Source organism: Halyomorpha halys, unplaced genomic scaffold, assembly GCF_000696795.3.
Source record: "Halyomorpha halys isolate HHAL.00 unplaced genomic scaffold, Hhal_1.1 Scaffold400.1, whole genome shotgun sequence".
NCBI classification, from domain to species: Eukaryota; Metazoa; Arthropoda; class Insecta; order Hemiptera; family Pentatomidae; genus Halyomorpha; species Halyomorpha halys.
This window is the reverse complement of record NW_027106113.1, coordinates 1150133-1170963: the sequence shown is the minus strand read 5'-3', so window position 1 is coordinate 1170963 and position 20831 is coordinate 1150133. Positions and strand designations below refer to the sequence as shown.

Sequence of the window (20831 nt, the reverse complement as noted above, 5' to 3'; positions counted from 1 at the left end):
AAGGACCTGGTTCCTGGTGTATTTATGTATAATTAATAAACGATACAATAACAGTAGTCAATATCCGTTTGGGGCTGTTGTTATTCATTTTCAATCAAGAACTGTTTTCACTCACATCCCTAATTGCATTATCAATTGTTGCTTGTTGGTAAAGAGGTACGTAGCACTCAAAATGGATCTGAAAATTATGAATAATGTTTTATAACATCATTTTATCTTGTTTGTTTATTCCTAAAAGAACAATATGTCGATATAGGTATAGTTTTAGTCGCAAAATTCAATGTAAAACAATATGGTTTGGCTAAGGAGTTGGTCTCCATATTTGTAATCTAAATGTCGACAGAGATTAGATTGTTGAGCTTGGAGGACAGCTAGATAAGAAAGAGCCGGAAGGTAGACAAAGAGATTAACAGGACCCAGCTGCCGGCACTAGGGCCTTTATCATTAGCGTAATGCAGAGGTGTGGGTGGTCCTAGGGCTTGGCTCTCTGCATTTTTAGTAGGATTTTGACAGTCAGTGTTAACTGTGATCTGTCATAACGTTTATAAAAGGGAGATGTGTTAATTTCTTGAACCATCAGTCCAATTTGAAGCATAATTTTTTTTTAACAGTTTAGGCATTATGATCTTACGCTACCAGACACAGGAACCAAATAATTTTGGAAAATAATAATTAATACAACTACAATAACTTTGTTAGATTAATTAGTTGTGATTCGCTAGGCTTTGTTAGGATGTCAGGTGTCTTATGGTGAAAGAACTACGACTATACAACTAAGTTAAAAAAAAAAAAAAAAAATTAAAATACCAACAATCAAATCATTTTTATACCAAAGCAAATTAAACTTATTCAGAAGTTCTATAATTTGATTTTATCTCTTGCTACACGTTTCCTAAATACACGAGATTTTATTCAGAATTTATTCATTCAAACAACTTATTAGTCTAAATTTTTATGTTACTAAGATATAAGAATAGGTTAAAGGTTACGGGATACATTAATGCATTACAGATTATGCTTATGTAACTATGATCTTATTCCTTATCTAGTTTGTTGTAGAGTCGCTTTCGATAAAGGGTCGCCTGAGTATGCAGCATATACTCATATGCAACATATACTCACATATACCCTTTATTATAATAAATGTAATTTAAATATTTAATTTTCTTAAAAAATGAGTTTGATTATTTGTGGAAATATGTAGTTTTTAATTAAATGTGGTTTACTACCACTACTTCTAAAAAAATGCTGTTTATATCTATTTTTAACAGGGGTTAATAATTAAAGGCTGATATTTGAATCTGCATTCACATAATTGTTATTTGTTTCCTGATATTATTTTTTATTTCTTTATTTAACTTTTGGTGTTTCAACTTTTCACTTTTCGCATTGCACAATAAATCTTTGTATTTTTTTCTAGTTCTCTTCACAAGTTTAATGTCTAAAAGGTGAAAGGTGGCAGGTGAATGAATACTTTGGTTTGTTGATATATTATTAAAATTTATTCTGCTTATCCTGTCTAGTTTTGCTACTGTGTATAACTTCTGATTAAATAGACACCTTATGGGATTTATATATATATATATATATATTTTATTATTATTTTTTTTTTATAAGGCAATTGATTGGTAGCGAAGGTGATGTTTGCCCAATTGTCTACAGGTAATCAACCTATTCTAACCATGGTGGGGGTCAAGTTTTTCATTTAGTGGGACCGCCACTCAATGAGAATGTTGACTCCTCCAGACTGGATTCGAACCTTCGCCGCCCGCAGATCTCAGAACGATAGACCTAGGCCTAACCACCTGAGCTACGGACGGATTTATACTGACTCAATGGACCGAAAGGCATGTGGTCATTCCAGTTACAGTCTGGACTAACCCCATTGGCCTTTTATTTTATACATTACATCTTATATACATATGGTTTTCTATGTTGTTTATCCTTTTTTTTTTCTCTCATAATATAATGACTGTTTCATCTTGTACATTACAAATTGAATTAATTTTTAATTCATCCTTCCGCCTGACTCACAATCTTTTACTTACGGAAATTTAGATTGTTATTCATTCAGCATGAGTAAGAGATAATTTGGCTATTCTTGTCCAAGAAACCGCCTCGTCTCCAGGCAGATGAAAGCAGGGATTTCCCCCTTACTGCTGTTAGGTCCAGTTTTCCTGCTGTTAATTGGAATCACTTTATCTCCAATGTCATAATATATCACTTGTTGTGATATTGTTTTATGGATTAACTCTCTGTCCGTTGCCGACATAGTTAGTATTCTATATTTTATTAATTTATTTTTTCTTGTGACATTATCTGCATCTAAAAGTTGCATTTAGTAGATTTTTGGTAGATCTGGTTTCTGATATCTTGCTTGATTTTATTGAAATTAATATGGAACCGAAAATGTACAACAAATAGTTTTATAACTTATTCATTTTTAATTCAAAATGTATCCCTCTCCTTCTTCCCTTCGCTCTGCCACCAACAAAAAAAGTTGGATTTAAATTTTGGTAGGGATAATTTTTTAATTCTATATTATTAAATAAAGTATCTGATGCGACAAAGGGCTGAGATAAGCCATTGTTAATAGTGACTTTAATAGCGGGCTTTCACTCTCAGATTTGTGACGAAATGAGGTGGTTGAGGTCATCGGTTTTATCCTCGCTTGGCATCTTTGTCTTATCGATAAGAAGGGATTTAGGGGTTTCGTTGTGAAGCAATGCTTGCTGGAAAGCTTATTGCAATTACATGATCTTACCTGCAGTTGTTTTATATTGCGTCGATAGACAATCTCAATCTTAAAATATAACTTCTTTAAATATTTAATATCCTTTGATTCAATTATAAAATATACACACGCTATATACCGGACCTTGAATACCTACAACATATGCTAAAGTTTGGAATTTCTTTGAATACAGAAGTCAGAGAAATTTATGAAAAAATACTTCAAGTCAGAGAACATTACTACCTGAATTATGCGAGCGCGAATTTTATCTAATAACTGAAAATCATTAACTGTTACTATAAGTTTACGTAATAGTGGGATATATACACTTATATGACTGAACATCAAATGTATTACGGTTTGTACATCCATTTTTTTGTAATAAACAATAATCTATATTGTTACAAGATATCATAAAAATTAGTTTCGCTAATGTAAACTATTATCTAAAGTAATTAATTTCCTTAACCGTTTATTGCCTCATAAATTTTTAAAGTAGGGAAATTAATTAAATAGTTATATCTATTTATGTATAATTATATTTATTAATAATCATACAAATCATTAGATAACGTGATTGTGTTTAGATGACCTGGGAAAGTTAGAGAATTCCATAAACGGGTTTCAGAGGTACCCGTTTAAAGTTTTTAATGAAGTCGTGTGTATGTACATTAATATGTTATTCCAGAAGTTTTCACTTTTTTTTTTTTTTTTTTTTTTTTTTACAATATTGAACTACGAAACGCTTTTTCAATCAGTACCATTCCAAAATTATCAAAATATTTTTTTTAGCATGCTTATACATCTTTTTTACTCACATTATTTGAATATTCAGAAATGTTAGAGCTCTGAGATTACTGTTCACGGAAAACAAGTAATATAAACATAAAAGTTGTTTATAATCAGATTAATATTTATTTTATATTTTATTGTACTGTATATTTGATTTTTGTTTCTTTATTACCATAATTATCATTTGAGGGATTTTTATGAATAACTTTTTTTGGATTCTGATGATTCCAAAATAGTTTTGAGTTTACAAAATGTATCCTACTTATTAATGATTATTGTTTTAGAAGTAAAAAGTTCTGAAGGTTTTGGCCGATCAAGGTTACGTCCTGGATACGAACGATTATTGATAAAACGTCAGTGGTAGTTCCAGGAATGGTCCAATACATCGTTCTCCCTTCCATTTATATCGTATTCATGAAGGAATCCAAAGATCTAATTGGGTATTGTACATTCCATTCCAGAATACCCACAAACAGTAATTGTTTTCTTCGGTAATTTAGGAGACTGGGTCTGGAACAATAAGGGCCACTCCGTTCTGTGTGGGTTGTGTTCCGCTAGTGGGAGAAAATTATCTGGTTCTGTTCTCATACAGGAAAAGAGATATCAACGATAGCCAAAACTTAGTCATTTAATGAGCATGTGTATTTGAGGTTCCTCGTAAGCTTAAGGATAGATGTACAATTCTTGAAATAACGTTATCTAACTAAACTCATTAAAGGTGATATAAATGACATCGAGAAAATTGATCTTGATTTTTCATACTGTTGGAATATAATTAAAAGAATTTGTATATTTTAAATAAATAATAAACTTTCTTTTTTTAATTTTCTTAATTATAAATAATTTGAAAAGGTATAATTATAAAATAGGAAAACTTCGCATAAATATTACAAAATTTATTTTTATTTTTTTTATTTGATTGTATTATATATTTTACCTTTGTAAGTATAGTTTATTTTTAGTCACTTGTTTTGCATAATTATTTTTATTTTACTATTAGGTGTGCGTATATATAAGTATTAGGCTTACAGAAAGTTATATTATTACTTGCATATACTTTTATTTTTTATTCCGTATAATGGGAGAGTTCAGATTAATTACTATGGAATATTTCAACCGAAAAAGGGCATATCGCTCTAGTCTATGATACAATTTATGCCACAACTCAAACTCAAAATTAAAAAATGTTTTTTGGTTGGATGTGCCACCGTTTAAATAAACCTTTAAAGTTTAAGTATGTCAAATTTGGAATGTTTTTCAGTAAGATGAAAAATTGAATAAGAGTTATAGTAAAAAAAATTAACAAGAGAAAGGAATCCTTTTTTTCAGGTTTTGACAGGATTCAAAGGGTTCGATTCAGTTCTTCTAAATGAAATTTAAAATTCATAAAAGGGTTGTTTTTATTTTACGGATCGATATGAATCCTTTTGAAAGTAAGCTTCTCAATTATTCTATCATTCGAAAAAGATTTTTATCAAGAAAATGACCAATTTTCTTCATGTATATAATGCATTATTTTGTGTATTGTGTGATACATTTTTTATTATTATTATTTTTTTTATGAATACAGATGGACATAAAGCGGTAAGATAAGTTTTTTGAGTAGGCGTCTTCTTCAAGTGGGTGTTCATAAATATTCATGAATAATTGCATATGTCACCTTGATCCTTCCGCCGTTCATTTCGGATCAAACAGAGTTCATTCTGTTTGTTTTTTAAGGGTGAAATAAAAATTGGAAAATATGCTTTAGCAATGACTCAATTGTCAGCTTCTTATTTTCTTTTAGACACGGTATTTCCAAAATAAGGAAATTATTTTTAATAGATAAAAATATTTTTTAGGGAGAAAGATAGAAACAAATAGCCACTACATAATTACTAGTAAGGGTTTATTTTGGAGACTACTGATATAAATAATATAATAAAAAGATTTGGAAATTATTTTACTGGATAAAAAAAAAAAATAATAATAATAAAAAAAACTGATCACTTACCATTATTACTTACCTTTGAAAAGGTTTTGAACATGAGGCTTTCCACAACTATGTAAGATTAGCATTTTATTTATACTAAATAACATATAGTCGTATAATACAACTCAATATTTCCACGAATAAAAGAATAAAAAATCTCGAATTAAAAAAACATATTATCGTAGAAAAAAAAAAGTGAGAATAATGATGATGAAAAGAGATAGAGTCGTTGAAATATGGGTGAAGTTAGATTTAAGCGATTCCTAACAGCTATTTTTGTAACAATTTTTTTTTTTCCTATTTTGAAAAAGAACTTTTTGCTTCGAAAAAAATCCCAAATCTTATGGGCTACAGCAATTAATTTTTAAAAGACCAGTTTATTAAATTATAACTAATGAAAACATATAAAACAAAAAAAAAATACAGATATTTGTAACCCGTTTCAGTTCTAATTGAAGTTCTTCGTCAATTGTACATAAGTTAAATTAAAAATCCTGAGTGATCTAACCTGATATTTATTCATCTTTTACGATTTAAAAAAAAAAATTTCTTGCTTCAGTTATGTTCATAGAATACTTAAGCCTTTTCTTAAAGGTCATGGACACATATCTATCAATCCAACATCATAATATTAATTCATTTTTATTTTAGTTTATTTTGTACCTTTTTTCCCCTCTATATTGCACCTAAATACAACAGTGTATCGTTAAAAACTTATTACAAATCATTAACAACGACATCGTTGTTGTATTTTTATTTTTTGTTTTTCCCTATATCTGTTTTAATCTCTCAGTCATTCCATATATCTCTTTTTCAATACATGAAAAATATTTTATTTATATTTTTATTTAAAGTTAAAAAACTAATGAAATGTCAAACTATTTTTGCCCATGCACATAAACAAATCTAAGCCCAGAGAGTCCAAACTAATATTCTCGGTTTCACTGTCATGTATCCCTATGCTAACTTTTAGAAATACTCAAACTTTAGGAGTATTTATGATCTTTAGGTTAACATGTTAAATCGTGTTAAATGGAAAAACTTATGTTAAATGGAGAAATATTTCCTTCTTTTACCATGTTAAAACGATATAATATATAACTTGGTTGAAATTTTCAACAGACCAGCTGAGCTCGTCACCGTTTTATTTGTCGTCGTGTTAAGTTACTTGCTCGTAGTTTGAGTTTTAATTGTGTTAGTATTGTTTTGGATGTTTTTATAACTAATAAAGCAATAATAACTGTAATGTAATGACATATGCCAATCGGCTTATTTTGATTCTTTTCCTCACAAGTTAGAAGATCAACAAGACACTCAGTAGTCAAACTTCTACTTTTCACTTAACTTAGACATATTGTAATCAATGACTTTAATTAAAACTTAAATGAAAACAATAACATGAAGTTTTGGAAGGAAAGGTTATAAAACAAGTTGCTCAAAAAATCCGCTAGGAGCTCTTATGCATTTAACATTTAACATGACTTCACATATTTTCTCATCATCCGTTCCTTTCTTACTAATAGATTATTCCAAGTAAACCACAATGGTTCCTATTCATCCCTCTATTTCCAATCCGCTGGTGTTCCTCAAGGTAGTATAGTATTCTCGGTCCCATCCTCTACACCGTATATACAGCTGACATCCCAACAACTCCTAACACTATCCTTACCACGTATGCTGATGACACATGTGTGCTCACAGTTAGTAATAACCCTTTGATTGCATCCCAAACTCTCCAGTCCCATATCACAATCCTCGAAGAATGGTGTCGAAATTGGAGGATAAAAATAAATCCCACAAATCACATTTACTCTTCGTCGTAAACCTGCCGACTGCCCTACAGTATACTTTAATAATGTGGCTCTTACCCCTGTAGAACAGATTCGTTATCTTGGACTACATATTGACAAACGACTAACCTGGAATCCTCACACAAGACTGAAAAGACTGCACGCAGATTCCGACTATTACAGCACTTACTAGACAAACGGTCTAAACTTCCAACTCATTACAAAAAACTGCTCTACATGACAATAATAAGGCCCATCTGGACATACGGAGTTGAGCTTTGGGCTCATCTAAACCTTCGAATTCCTCTCGTATCCAATCTTTACAATCCAAAATCCTCAATGCTCCTTATTTTGTTACTAATAAAACCATCCATAAAGACCTAAATGTTCCTTATGTAACTGATCTAGCCCGAACCCGATTATAAACTCTATAATCAACTCCCTAACCACCCAAACGCACTAGTTTCTAACCTTGCTTCCTCTTCTATTCCTGGCAATCCTCCGAGGCGCCTGAAAAGAAGATGGCCTCTGTTTTTAGAGTTCTACTACTGGGTAGTTTCTCTACATCCTGTATCATATCATTATGTTATTATGATCAAATTTACTTGTTGTATTTCTTATACAGTTGTAAATATCAACAAATAAATAAAAAAAAAAAAAAAACATGACTTCAAATAAGGCTTCTCACAATCCTATACTTATAACATTTAATATGGTAATACATTTTACATTTAACACATCCCAATACCACTTCTATGTTATTAATATGCAGCCAAAATAAATAAACTTAAAATATATACAATTAAAGTATAACGATACTTAATATTATTTGCTAGAGCCGACCGACTCCATGTAAATCGTATGACTCACTTGAATGTACAATTCTTCCAGAGGGGGCTACTTTCGATACTTTTTACTTATGATTCGATTCTTCTGCCATCTCTATCTCCGATTTTCCGAACCTCACCGCTTTTTTTATGTTTTTAACGTAACATTTGAGGATAACTGAGTAGCTTCTAATTTATTTAAAATGCGATCTACTTCAGTAACGAAAAATTACTAAGTATGTGTTTGGCGCCCATAAACGAATGCTTCCTAATTTGGCAGCAATCTATTCGATGACCGATAACTGCTCCTGCACTTGTTTTTATTAATATTAGTCATTAATGACGAAATAATCTAATTAAGAATTCTTTAGATAACCAGGGATTCTATATATACAATATCAGTGCCAGATAAGAGGGATTTTACGTCGATTATTTGCGATATTTCAATGAGTCAGTCGCTTATATGTGCTCATTTAACCTCAGTACGACGGAAGCATTCATCAGAATGGTGTTGTACTTAAAATTTTGGAGAAACTTCTTTGGTTGTGAGGTAGGTGTTTAGCAATTATGTAATTGTTGTCATGTATATATTCCATACTCAGTATTGTTTTAAAAAACTTTATATAATTTTTTTTTTTTATTCGATGTGTAGTTGATTACATTATTGTCTTGAGCTCGAGGTGTGGTTGGTTATAGCTTACATTTCTGCCTATACTTAAACTAATTTAAATGTCAATTAGAACGTTTCAAAAATTTTATTATCTTTTGAGTTAAATAAAAAATATGTTTATTGCAAGGATATTGTAAACCAAGGTCAGATGAGCTCGGTTATGGTCATTAAAACTTCCTTTCAGTTATTTCCTCTTTCTTTTTATTTAACAATCTGAAGTAATGATTATTGCCCATGGTGTTGAAAATACAATTTCTATAATAACAGACGTATAAATTATTTTTGCTAAATATTTTCGTCTTATATGATATTTATTTTATTTTTAGCTTTTTTTTTAATCACAAAAGAGTTTCAGAGGACACTAAAACAAATCTTTTACTATCAACTAAGAAACAAATCAATTAATTTGTAATAACCTCCAAATGGATACAGAGCAATAATAATATAAAAATACAAGTCCGGAAATAATAATACAAAAATTCTTAAATTTTATAAAATATTTGTTTCGCTTAAAATTTTTATTATCCTCCTAAGTTAATATCTAAGCGTAGCTACTGAAGTAAACATGACAGTCGCATATTTTGTCTTGTTTGCGTATCCTTAGTCATGGGACACATGTGACCATTTTAGAACTGAGTTTTCTGCTTACTCTCTACACATAGCCAACCATCTGTTTCCATAAGGTTTGTCATCTATGATTTATTGAGTCTCATTTCAAAAAATCTCTTGCAGTTATTGAATTGCAAAATTCTAGTCGGTCAACCGTTTAAGAACTCTAATAAGTAGTAATATTTATCAAATTTTGAAAATAAAAATATGTTAAAATTTTAAAGAACGGAAAAAAAACGAAGTAATTTTAATATAGTAGGCTAGTTCCTAAATTTACTGTTAATCTAAACCTTACTGTTCTGTTCGGATGCATGACTTGCTTAATTATTTTAAAGAAAGGATGACATGTTTGACTCGAAGAAAAATAGCCAATTCCAGCATTTAAACGGCTACACAACACGTAATTATCTGACTTATACTAGATAAAAATAATTCAAGTGATAGAATCGTGAGAATTGCGATGTTAAATTGGTGGTTTGGATAAAGAATGTATCAGTTACTGGATTTCCTGAAGAGATAAATATCTTATTTATCTATTTAAGTTCAATTATTTCCAAAAATAAATATGTTCTTTATCTATCTGTGATGTTTAAATCACTTAAATTTGTTTTTAGACAAAGAAATTCGCGTTATTTTGAAGACAAAAAAATTTGACGTAGTTTTTGGTGTTGGCAAATCGTCTTGAAAAGAAGGTAATTTTAGATACTGATTGTTTGTAAATTGTAATTAATGTCGCAACCGTTTTGTTGTATAACTCTATGAATTGGTTCTAGCTAGGTCATAAGTTAAATTTTAATTTCATTAGTTTTAAAGTTTAGGAGATCCGGCTCATCTATTCACACTATTCGTACCAGTCATTTTCAGTAAAATCGCCATTTGAGAGCCGAAGTGTCATGCTATGTCTAGGCTTTTTTTTTAATTTTCTCAAAGTTTGCAGTCAAGGAATGATGGCCTAACATTGCCTACCGATTTTTCGAAATTTGTTTTAAGTACTTATTAGTCCGGATGTACGGCTCATTCAGCAGCAGAAATGAGACTATGAGATCAAAGGCGGTCTAACCCACAAACTCTTGAGAGCTCCAATATTGTATTTTTTGTTCCTTCAATGCAAATAATTTTTTAAGCCTATTTATTTAACGCCTTTTGAAAGCCTTATTCTCAAGACATTTTGTCGATACTATCACTGAGGTCGAAATCAAATGCAAGGTACTAAGGAACAGTCTGTATTTGGCCAATGTTGCTCTGAGTTGGGAGAATTAGTTGGTAATAATAACAGGCGTCCACAAGCGCTGTCAGTGGCGTATTTAAAAAAAGTATTACAAAAAACTGTGACTTTTCTTATCATTTCTGTTTACTTGGTTGGATGGCTGTGGTTTTTGTGAATGAATTTGTTGTTTCTGAAGTTGTTATTGTCATATTTCTCCATACCCAGGGAATGACCACGTACAGAAGAAAACGCAGTCAAGTATGTCAAAATTTAAGACCCGATTTCGCATGCAGAATTTTTTTAAATGCAGGTCCTTATAATACACATTCGTTATGTTATTACATGATCTGATTATTCATTACATTTTGTGGTCTTATATTAAATTTTGTTGATTTAATTATTTTTTTGGGTCACCCGTAGCTCAGTGGTTAAGACACAGTCACAATTTGATATCTATTGGCGGTGCCGGTTCGAATCCTGCCTGGGGCGTTGACTTTTTTCATTGAGTGGCGGTCCCACAAAATGAAAAACTTTGACCCTCAATATGGTTAGGTAGTATAGGACTCCAATCGGAGTCTTGGCCGAAAAAAACAAAAAAAGAACATGATTTAATTATTTCCTTCAACCATTTCTGGTCAGTGTCTTACTCCTTTTGGAATCAGATGATGGTGGAGCAATGAGCTGGCGACACCTACCATGCTCGGATGGTCAGCTATTTTCGCCATTATTTCACCTAGCCCTGGTACTACAAATTATCGTGGCTGACCAACCTCGGTGCCTACTCGCTGGACCGGGAAATTCATTGTGTACATTGAAGAATAGCCATCTAAAATATTCCAATTTTACTTCTTACAGTATTCAATGGTATTTCGTCGTTATATAAGTATTTGTTGTGTCTGATCTAGATATACAGTGCAATATAGTTGATCTTTTCCATCAATATATTTTTTTCTCAAGTTAAATAGCTCTGATCCGACTTAAATGTGAAAAGGTTAGACTGAAATGTAGGTGGGAGGATCGCGTCTATGGCTTATCTCAGGAAATCGTCATTAAACATTCAGGTTCACTAAGCTTTTTATTATTATTAAATATTCATATACATAGATGAGTTAAATTAAAACTAATATGAACAGGAATAAGTGGGATGAGATTGGAGATGCTGTTGGCTATAATGAATCGATGCTTTACCTCAACAGAACAAGGCATCCTTTATTGCAGATCGAGATATTAGTTAGGAGTTGTGCTGAAGTCAACAGTCTGATCCTCTGGGTAAGCTGAATACATCAGCGAGTTATCAAGGCGAGAACCAGCTTTACCTTCACTTGAATATACATTGCAGGAATTAATTATCAAAGTCTGCAAATATTAACGCTGTTCCCGTTCATAGTGGGGAAACAACCAGTTGGAGAGTAGTTAAGTTTAATGATAAATTGGGTTATTCAAATTAATTATATACTTTTATTAAAAATTTAACTTCTTTTTTTCGACTTTCTCATTCTGGCTAGGTTTTCGTACAAATGACTCTTGTTTTCTCATTGGAGTACATAAGTACGATAAACCTAAGGTTGTTCATCCAGGGTAACTCTTTTTTTTATCAAATTTAAAATCCATTCTGAACTTAAATTCCGCTGTTGTACAACTTAACACCTTAGCAAAGCTTTCACTGTCCCACAAACATTCACATCTAGTTCAGTCAAATGCTAGAGATATATTTACTTTTAAAAAATTCAATATCTACTACCACCTTTGAATTGACCCAAAGTTTCGGCAATATTACTCCTTTTTCCAAAGTTTTATATTTTTAATTTATATTTTTTGTAAGCGTTAAGAAAATATTATCTTTGTTGAACTATCATCCGTATATGATTAATTTATTCAACCATTAAAGAAAGCTTACTCAATGAAATGTAGCTCTTCCCGTTCATATTTATGGCCACGAATGAATATTAAGTAAGCCATTAAGGAATAATTTACATCACATCTATTGGCAGCTTTGTTAATTAATTTGCTTCAATTACTAGAACGTGGCGGCCTCTGTCTAATTGTCCTCCAATTAATAAACCTTCCCGCATTCTCCCATTGAGTAATATCTCGGAATCCAACTACTGTATACTCAAATAATTTACTTTTGTGTTTTAAAATGATTTCTGCATGGTCAAGCAGCTTTGATAGCAATAGTTTTGATATTTAATTAATTGCATAAAAAATTGTAAGAAAGTTATAATTATTTGAGTTAATATTTCATAAAACTTGGAACTACTTATAATATTTTTAACCATATTTATATTGTTTTTATTTCAAATTCTATTTTGTTTTTTTTTGAAAATTTTGTTTTCCTATTATTTCTAAAACTTTTAACACATTTTTTAAAGAATAAATGGAAGCTGGCACAATCAAGGGCAATAAGTCAGTTCTCGGTATAACTTTATGATAAACGCTTACACTTGTCTGAATGAGAATAAAAAATAATGTAATTTTATGGAAACAATAAAGAAATTAGATCATAAAAATCGCACACAGTTCATAATAATTAATGCAGCTTACCTCTTAAAAACCTGGAAATCAATTTTGGAAGTCCCTTTACTCAATGCATATAGATATCTAAACGTTGGCGGTGCACAATTTTCTAAGAGAAATAGTCCATCGCAAATCGAAATATCGTGGGGTTAAATATTCACTGTTAAATTAAGTAGTGAGAAAGTGGCAACATATTGGATATTAAATACATTATTAATTTTCTAAGATAATGTAATCTAGAATAATTATTTAATTAAATTATCGTAACCTGTTAAAGTAAGGAATTAAAAAAATCGTATCTTTGTAAAAATAAATAAATCAAATACTATCCTTGTTAAGTATCAACACTATTTATTATATCAACAGTCCAACGTTTCTGCCCATTCGGCCATCCTCAATTTTTGTTTATATGACAGTTGATAGTGTGGTTAATGTAAAATTAATAAAGTTGTGAAAAAAATAGGGTGATTTGACTTGTAATTAATAACCTGGGCAGAATAGCCTGCAAAACATTTTGGAATTTGGGTTTGTGGCCTAAATTTACATTTAAGAGAGGATGGCTGAATTGGCCGAAATGTTGGACTGTTGTTATAATTAAGAGTGTTGAGAATTAACAAGGATGTCATTTAATTTATTTAATAAATAAATTCCTGTCTCAAGAAATTGAAAAAAAATTATATATAAAACAAAATAGTGTTCAGAGAAGTACAACGGACCAAAAATAAAATAATTCTAATGGAGTAGTCATCAGAAATCTGTCAAGTTCCTTTTCGTCTCTTGAAAAGTAGGTATATTCATACTCGTTACTGATTTTATCATTAAATAAATAAATATTATAGTTTTCCAAAAGTTAGAGACTACTGTGGCTTATCATGTTCTAGCCCTGGGCCCTTCAAATATAGTATACATGAATATCAAATCAATAATAAAAAATCAACATATCTTTTTTTGTATATATTTACATTTACGTATTATTCGATAAATTAACTAAAATAAATAAATTGGATCTCGTGGCATATAAAGGTTAAATTACAAGCCCAAGTTATTATTCTGTAACGGTTATATTATATAGTAACGCTTTACCAACCCTGCTTTCAAGCACCACTCTTGTAAAGCTATGTCAACAGCGATCGTTCCACGAGGAGGAGAGTGAAGTGTCTACAAACAGGAAGGCTCTGCTAATGCCTTTCTCATCGATCCAATGCCTATATCATATTTAGTTAGTTCAAATATGTATATTTTCTTAATAATCCTAATAAAAACCCATATCATACTATGCATATTGCAAACATTGTTCACTTAAGACTGTAGTTAAAATTAATAAATACGTAGTCGCTGCTTAAACCCCTGTGTTGTAACACAGTAAGGTAGTTGTTTAGTAAGATAATAATTTATAACATAATAACACCGAAGCACATTTTTGTAGATGATAAATAAAACATCAGAAATATCTTAACAGATTGGAAGGCACCCGACATCTAAACTCTCCCGTATGATCCACATATGCGCGAGACACCCTACCCTGTGTGGGATATCGTTTTTTTTTTCTGTCGAGAGCAATTTATCAATTTTCTTTGAATCCGCAATTTTTTTTCTCTTATTTTTTAAACTGTTCGTGAAGGAAAAAAAAAATTTCAGACTGTATTTATCTGTTATTCTTAGAGTAAAAAATTCAAAAGAAATATATTCCATTCAATATTCAGTGTTTTCATTCAAATTTCATTTCTGACCGTGTTTTATTTTACCAAATCCCTTATTTTTAGATTATTTAATTTCTTGAAATATAAAATAAGTTTTGAAATGCAAATAAAATGGGACAAGGCTACTATTCGGAACAAAAGAGTTTTGTTAAATAAATCAAATTGTATCCCTGTATAGTCTCTACACTTTTTATTACATCAACAGTCCAACGTTTCGACCATGTCAGCCATCCTCAAGGGCAATCTTCAATATAAATTCTCATCTCACATCAAAATTTAAAAATTGGTTTGCAGGCAATTCATAAATTTTAAAAAAATGGGTGTATTTGACTTATAATTAATGACCTGGGCACAATAGCCTGCAAAACAATTTTTAAATTTTGATGTGAGGTGAGAATTTATATTGAAGATAGTCCTTGAGGATGGCCGAAACGTTGGACTATTGATGTAATAAAAAGTGTTGAGACTGTACAAGGATATAATTTGATTTATTTAATAACTAATTACCAGTCTAAAGAAATTGAAAAAATTATATTTTAAAAAAAAATTTGTTTTTGTTTTTCTAAAAAAAAAACACAACATCTCAGGTTTCAAAGATGATGGAATGCTCAAGTTTGTTTTAAAATATTTTTAAATAAAACTATAGTCGGCTTTTTAACATTTTTTATTATTGTGCAAAATAGAAGAATGTTTTAATTTCTTGAAATGGAGTAAGTTTGTAAGATGCAAGAAAAATATAACAGAGCTTCTAGTTGGTAAAATTTTTCCTTAACCAGTTCCTTAGTTTAATCTTGAAACCAACTGAAAGGAAAATCCACTAAGGTAATAACGTTGAAAAGTTCTGCTTCGAATGGATTGAAGTACTTTCAATTTCTTCTGATCTCATTTCTCCTTATATTCCCATATACTTTCTTCTTCTTCTTGCAGTCCGAGTTCCTTATTATGTATTCTTGAAAATTTTCAATACGCTTAATAAAAATGTTAAATTCGTGTGATTTTTATCTTATTATACACTTTAGATAAATCCATTTTTGAAATTCCGTGTTCTTGTTTTAACAAAACTTTGATCCTTGATGTTTCTGCATTTGTTTTCTCGATTATTTCACATGCATTCGTTTTTGTCAAAGTACAGGAATATATTTTTAATTTCGAGTTCATAAAACGTTTTGTTTAAATGTTTCCTTCTTGATAAATTTCATGAGGAGAGGAACCCAATTAACAACAAGACTATTACGGATATTCAATACCATTTTAGTTGCCAGGGTCCACTATAAAAAACTCGAGGAATTCAAACTTGTTTTGTAACTGTATAGCAGCTTAAGTTCTTATTATCGCTTGTCTTACATCTGATGAAACATTTAGTAGAATGTTAATTGTAAATTTATACTTAGGCCAGACCAGAATCTTTTTTTTACCTATGCATTTATAGTTTTAGTTAAATTAATGTTCATGTCCTTTTAATTTGGCACTTTCCTAAGTAACCGAAAGCATGCTTTTAATGTGCACTTACTGCTTCTAAAATATTTTTCTCGAAAACTATTCAAAAATTCTTTTACTAACCCATCTCATTCCATCAAAAAACTAAAAATATTAAAATATATATGTTTTACAAAAACAAAATATCTATTGTCTCACTGATGATAGAATGTTTACATTTCTTTAAAAATACTCATAAATACATAGGCTAGTAGATAAATAAATTTATAGATGGCTTTTTAATATACTTAATTATATTAATTATAAAAGTGATAATATATTTTACAATTATAAAGATGATGAGTACTTACGTTAAACAAAATACCTTCGATTAATCTGTGATATCTTGTGAGTCTAAAATAAAATCAGTATTATTTTTATAATACTTAAATCAAGCTTAAAAAAAATAATAATAAAAGCATCCTTCTAGACACATCTCTTCTCAAACATGGTTTTTATAAGTATAATTTTTTTCCTACGTGGAGAATACTTTCGAAACATTAAGAATGGTGCATTGAATTTCTTATTTATGAATGAGATAGTCCGGGAGAAGGGAGGGAAAATAAAAAACAAGAAAAAGAACAAAAAAATTGAGTTAGCAACTCTTTTGCCGACGTTTCAGCCCACTTTGCAGGTCCAGGGCTAAAAAAGGTACATTTGTATTTTCATATGCTCATTTTTTTTTTAAATTATAGCAAAATATAAATTACTTAAATTAACATTCTGGTGCTATCTATTTATTCAATGTTAAATTGTTAAAGAACCAATATTCAATATACGAATACCTAGTTTAAGGAGTTAATCATTCTGGCGAAAAGGGTCGTATTGCTATACCGCCGGTATAAACCAAATTATTACTTCAGATCCGATGAGGATGATTGTTCATGATTCCAAGGAAATTCTATAGTGATTGCCACAGAAATAATTTTATAGGGTCTGACCCTCATAAAAAAGTATTTATCTTCGGAATACCTCCATCGATTGACAATAAATATTTTATTATAGATGCTCCAATAATCCTGGGAAATGCAGGAAATGATACTGAAATAATTTGTTTTGTTTTTTTAAAGCAAGGATGTTATGAGAATGATTCTTCTGATTGATGTTCTTCGGAGTTACGATCTTCCAATCTCAATTAATCCTTGGTTGAGCGATATCTATGGATTATATTGAGTAGGATTCGTTGACTCCTTCCAACTAGGACTCACGTAATCATCTTGTCAAGAAAGATTTATCCGTGAGGGCCGGATCAGAGAATCCTTCTTTCTTTTATTCTCGCACCAAGGTTAAGCCTCGTTTCCTTTATCCCCAAACTGACCTCTTGTGGATTTCTAAATAATAGACTAATTCAAAACTAAAACATAGCAGTAGTCCTGCATTACTCATCTGATGCATATATGAGCCGTTGTGAACGGTGCGTGAAATGGTGTGTGCAAAACTTGTGTTAATAATTCTATGCTCATCAAAATGAGTTTCGATTCGGACCAACGATAGCTTTTCATCTAGTTGCTGCTGGAGTGATAACATAAAGTCTAAGGCATTCTCTAAAGTTTTGAATATCTCCAAAATTCAAGTTTGTCTTACACTATTTATACATTCAACGGCTCATCTAAGCTGAAGGGATTGTTTTGTTTTTTTAACGCACTAATTTCAGGAACTACTCATCCGATTTGAAAAATTCTTTTTGAAGAATGCCTTAGACTTTATATTTTCACTCCAGCAGCAACCAGATGAAAGCTATCGTTGGTCCGAATCGATGTCATTATCCTATGAGGCGTTTGAAAAGAAGATGGCCGCGGGATCTTTTAATTTAAAGCAATGATTGAAATGCTCCCTACTTTGTCACAAATAAAATCATCCACAAAGACCTTAATGTATGTTCCATTTGTAACCGAACCAGATATCAATCCTTCCATTATAAACTCTCTAACCACTCAAACCTATTAGTTTCTAATCTTCCTTCCTCTTTTATTCCGGACAATCCTCCGAGGCGTCTGAAACGAAGATGGCCTCGAGACCTTATATTGTAAAACTGTTTTTAGAGTTACCAACGGGTAGTTTCTCTACATGCTTGTACCATACCGTTATGATTTCCTAAAATTTACTTGATGTATATTATGTACAGTTGTAAATATCAATAAATAAAAACCAATGTTTGAAGTAATACCATTGGGTGTGTCATGTGTTCTCAAACAATTATCACATTTACTTATTGATTTTTTTTTTTTTTTTATACAGTTGTGAATTTTAATAAAGGAATTGAAAAAAATGTTGTTTTCTTTTTTTTCATTTTTCCCGGTGATTAAAACAAGCAACTGAGGACTACTTTAAAGTCAGTTGTTATTTAGTGATTGTTTTCCACATAAATTTCGTATGTTATCAGTAAATCAGATATATTTGTCAATACCTTATCATCTGTATGAAATTGGCAATTATAATGCAAAGTTAAAGCTGGTGAAGTCGTGGGGCATAGCTAGTTGTACAGTAAAAGTTGAACTCAATTGAAGTATCTCTTTTGTTATTGTAAAATTCCCTCTTGACCTTCGTTTTTGCAAATATATAAAGAAAAAAAATAAAATACGTTGAATGAGGGATGATTTTGAACTTGTCTCTTTATTGATCCTTTATTTTATTTTTATTTTTTTTCATGATCGTATGCTAAAATCGTTTGAACGTAGTTTACCAAAGATATAAAGTTTATCGGGTAGGTGCATTCAGTTAAGGAAGGAGGTACACTCATATTTCAGTGAAATATAGTAATAAAATATAAGATAAAAAAAAAAAATAGATATGAAAGTATAAATACATGAAAATAATTATGTTTTATTTGTGTTGTTCTGTGTGTAGTAGTATTTTATTTAATTATGTATTAGCATTACTTTTTTTCTCCACTTTAGAGGATATCAGGTAGAGAGTTTCAGCTGTTCCAGTATCTATAGGAAGCAGTTGCATCCGCTTCCGGTTCTTCCTATTTTTAAAGATGATTTTTAAAAAAATACATATGTATTCATTATATATTTAGTATAAATATAATTTATTAAAATTAAATGTGTACCACTACAACCCATGAAGGGTTGTAGTTGCAACTAAGAGTGCAGTACTTAGTAAGGAAGTTTTGTTACTAGACCAACGGTTGTGCAAGGGGGTGATTTGATCAGAATTATTACTTACAGTTATGAACAAGTTAACCTTTGTTTTGAATGTTAAGAGTTTGTGCCAACAACCGATTCAAAATTTTCGCCAGTTGTAAGGTGAGTGCTTAGCTTACTACTGGTGCTAATTTTGAAAAAATTGTTGGGACCTAAATCTTAATATCTAAAAACAAAGTTTGACATGTCAGTAACTGGTACAATTATCCTATATGTATATATGCTTCTTTAGGTTTGTATGTATATGAGGAGAATAGTCCATATATCCACTTTTGAAAAATAATTACTAAAAAAAATATGATTATATCTCGTATATATAATTAAAATTCTTATTGAAAATGTTGATTGGTAATACATATTTGACAAGAGAAAATTCGAATTTCGAAATAAACCAGATATTGGTATAATACAAAGTATTATATTATTATATTTAAATGTAGAATTTTAATACGTCAAAAATCTTTAGCTAGGTGAAATGTATGTATAAACTTTTTGAAAGAATACTCCTAATATATTGTTGAATTGATCATTTCTGATCTAATTGGTATTTTGCAAATAACGAATTTCTTGTTTGTATCTCTGTAATTTTGATGTATTGATAATTATTTTAGTTTAAGTTTAAATCTTTATTATAAGATTCAAACCAGTTAGAAGTAGAATATTGCAATGTTAGATCTAAAATGTTTATACATTATTGAATATGATATCGATCTTATTATTGAGTATCATATGGATATGGAAGAATGATTGAAAACTCATTTTCGGTTTTCTGGTTGACTCTCCAATACTATGTTGCTGTTGCAATAATCATTTCCTCATGCTGTCATATTTAATAAAAGAAAACATGTAATTGGTTGGGGGAATAATTAGAGCATCAAATGATGGAATGGTTATAACTGGACTGACCTCACCCAATTAGAGCTATATAGAGGCAGCTTCTCTGATATATTGCATCTCTTAAAATTATTTAATCTTAAAATTGGTTTATTAAGATATTTCATTGATTGATAGATATATTTATAGAGTTACAAATGTTAATTCCATATACATGCGCTATATAATTTTGTTAATATCCTGTATCTTTCCATAGGAGTTGGAGCTTGAACAGAAGATTGAGGTGGAGATTAAGATGCGCGAGGGGACAACCAAACTGCTTGCTGCTTGCAAGCACCAGACCCAAAGTTTGGAGGCCGCCAAAAGTCTTTTAACATCGAACGAGAGGATGTCCGCATATCTCGCCGAACTGCAGAGGAGGAAGAGGCTACAGGTGTCCAAGTCAGTACTTATATTGCCCCAAACCTAATTATAGAATTATTATTAATGGGGGTACGTGCCAAAATTTGCGATCGGATGCTCCGAACTTCAAATTTACTTATTATACCTATATA

At 30.5% G+C, this 20831-nt stretch overlaps 1 protein-coding gene across 9 annotated transcripts in view; it reads left to right on the top strand.

Moving 5' to 3' along the window:
* The window catches only part of LOC106682291 (rhotekin), a 316322-nt gene that overhangs the window by 277791 nt on the left and 17700 nt on the right, over nt 1-20831 (top strand). For 8 of the 9 annotated variants that reach the window (XM_067053646.1, XM_067053650.1, XM_067053644.1 and 5 more), the window contains one exon: nt 20534-20718. In XM_067053646.1, the coding sequence (XP_066909747.1) occupies nt 20534-20718 (185 nt within the window). Of the gene's footprint in view, nt 1-8533; nt 8666-20533; nt 20719-20831 lie in introns of those variants that run through there. The other variant, XM_067053649.1, reaches the window with a different exon arrangement.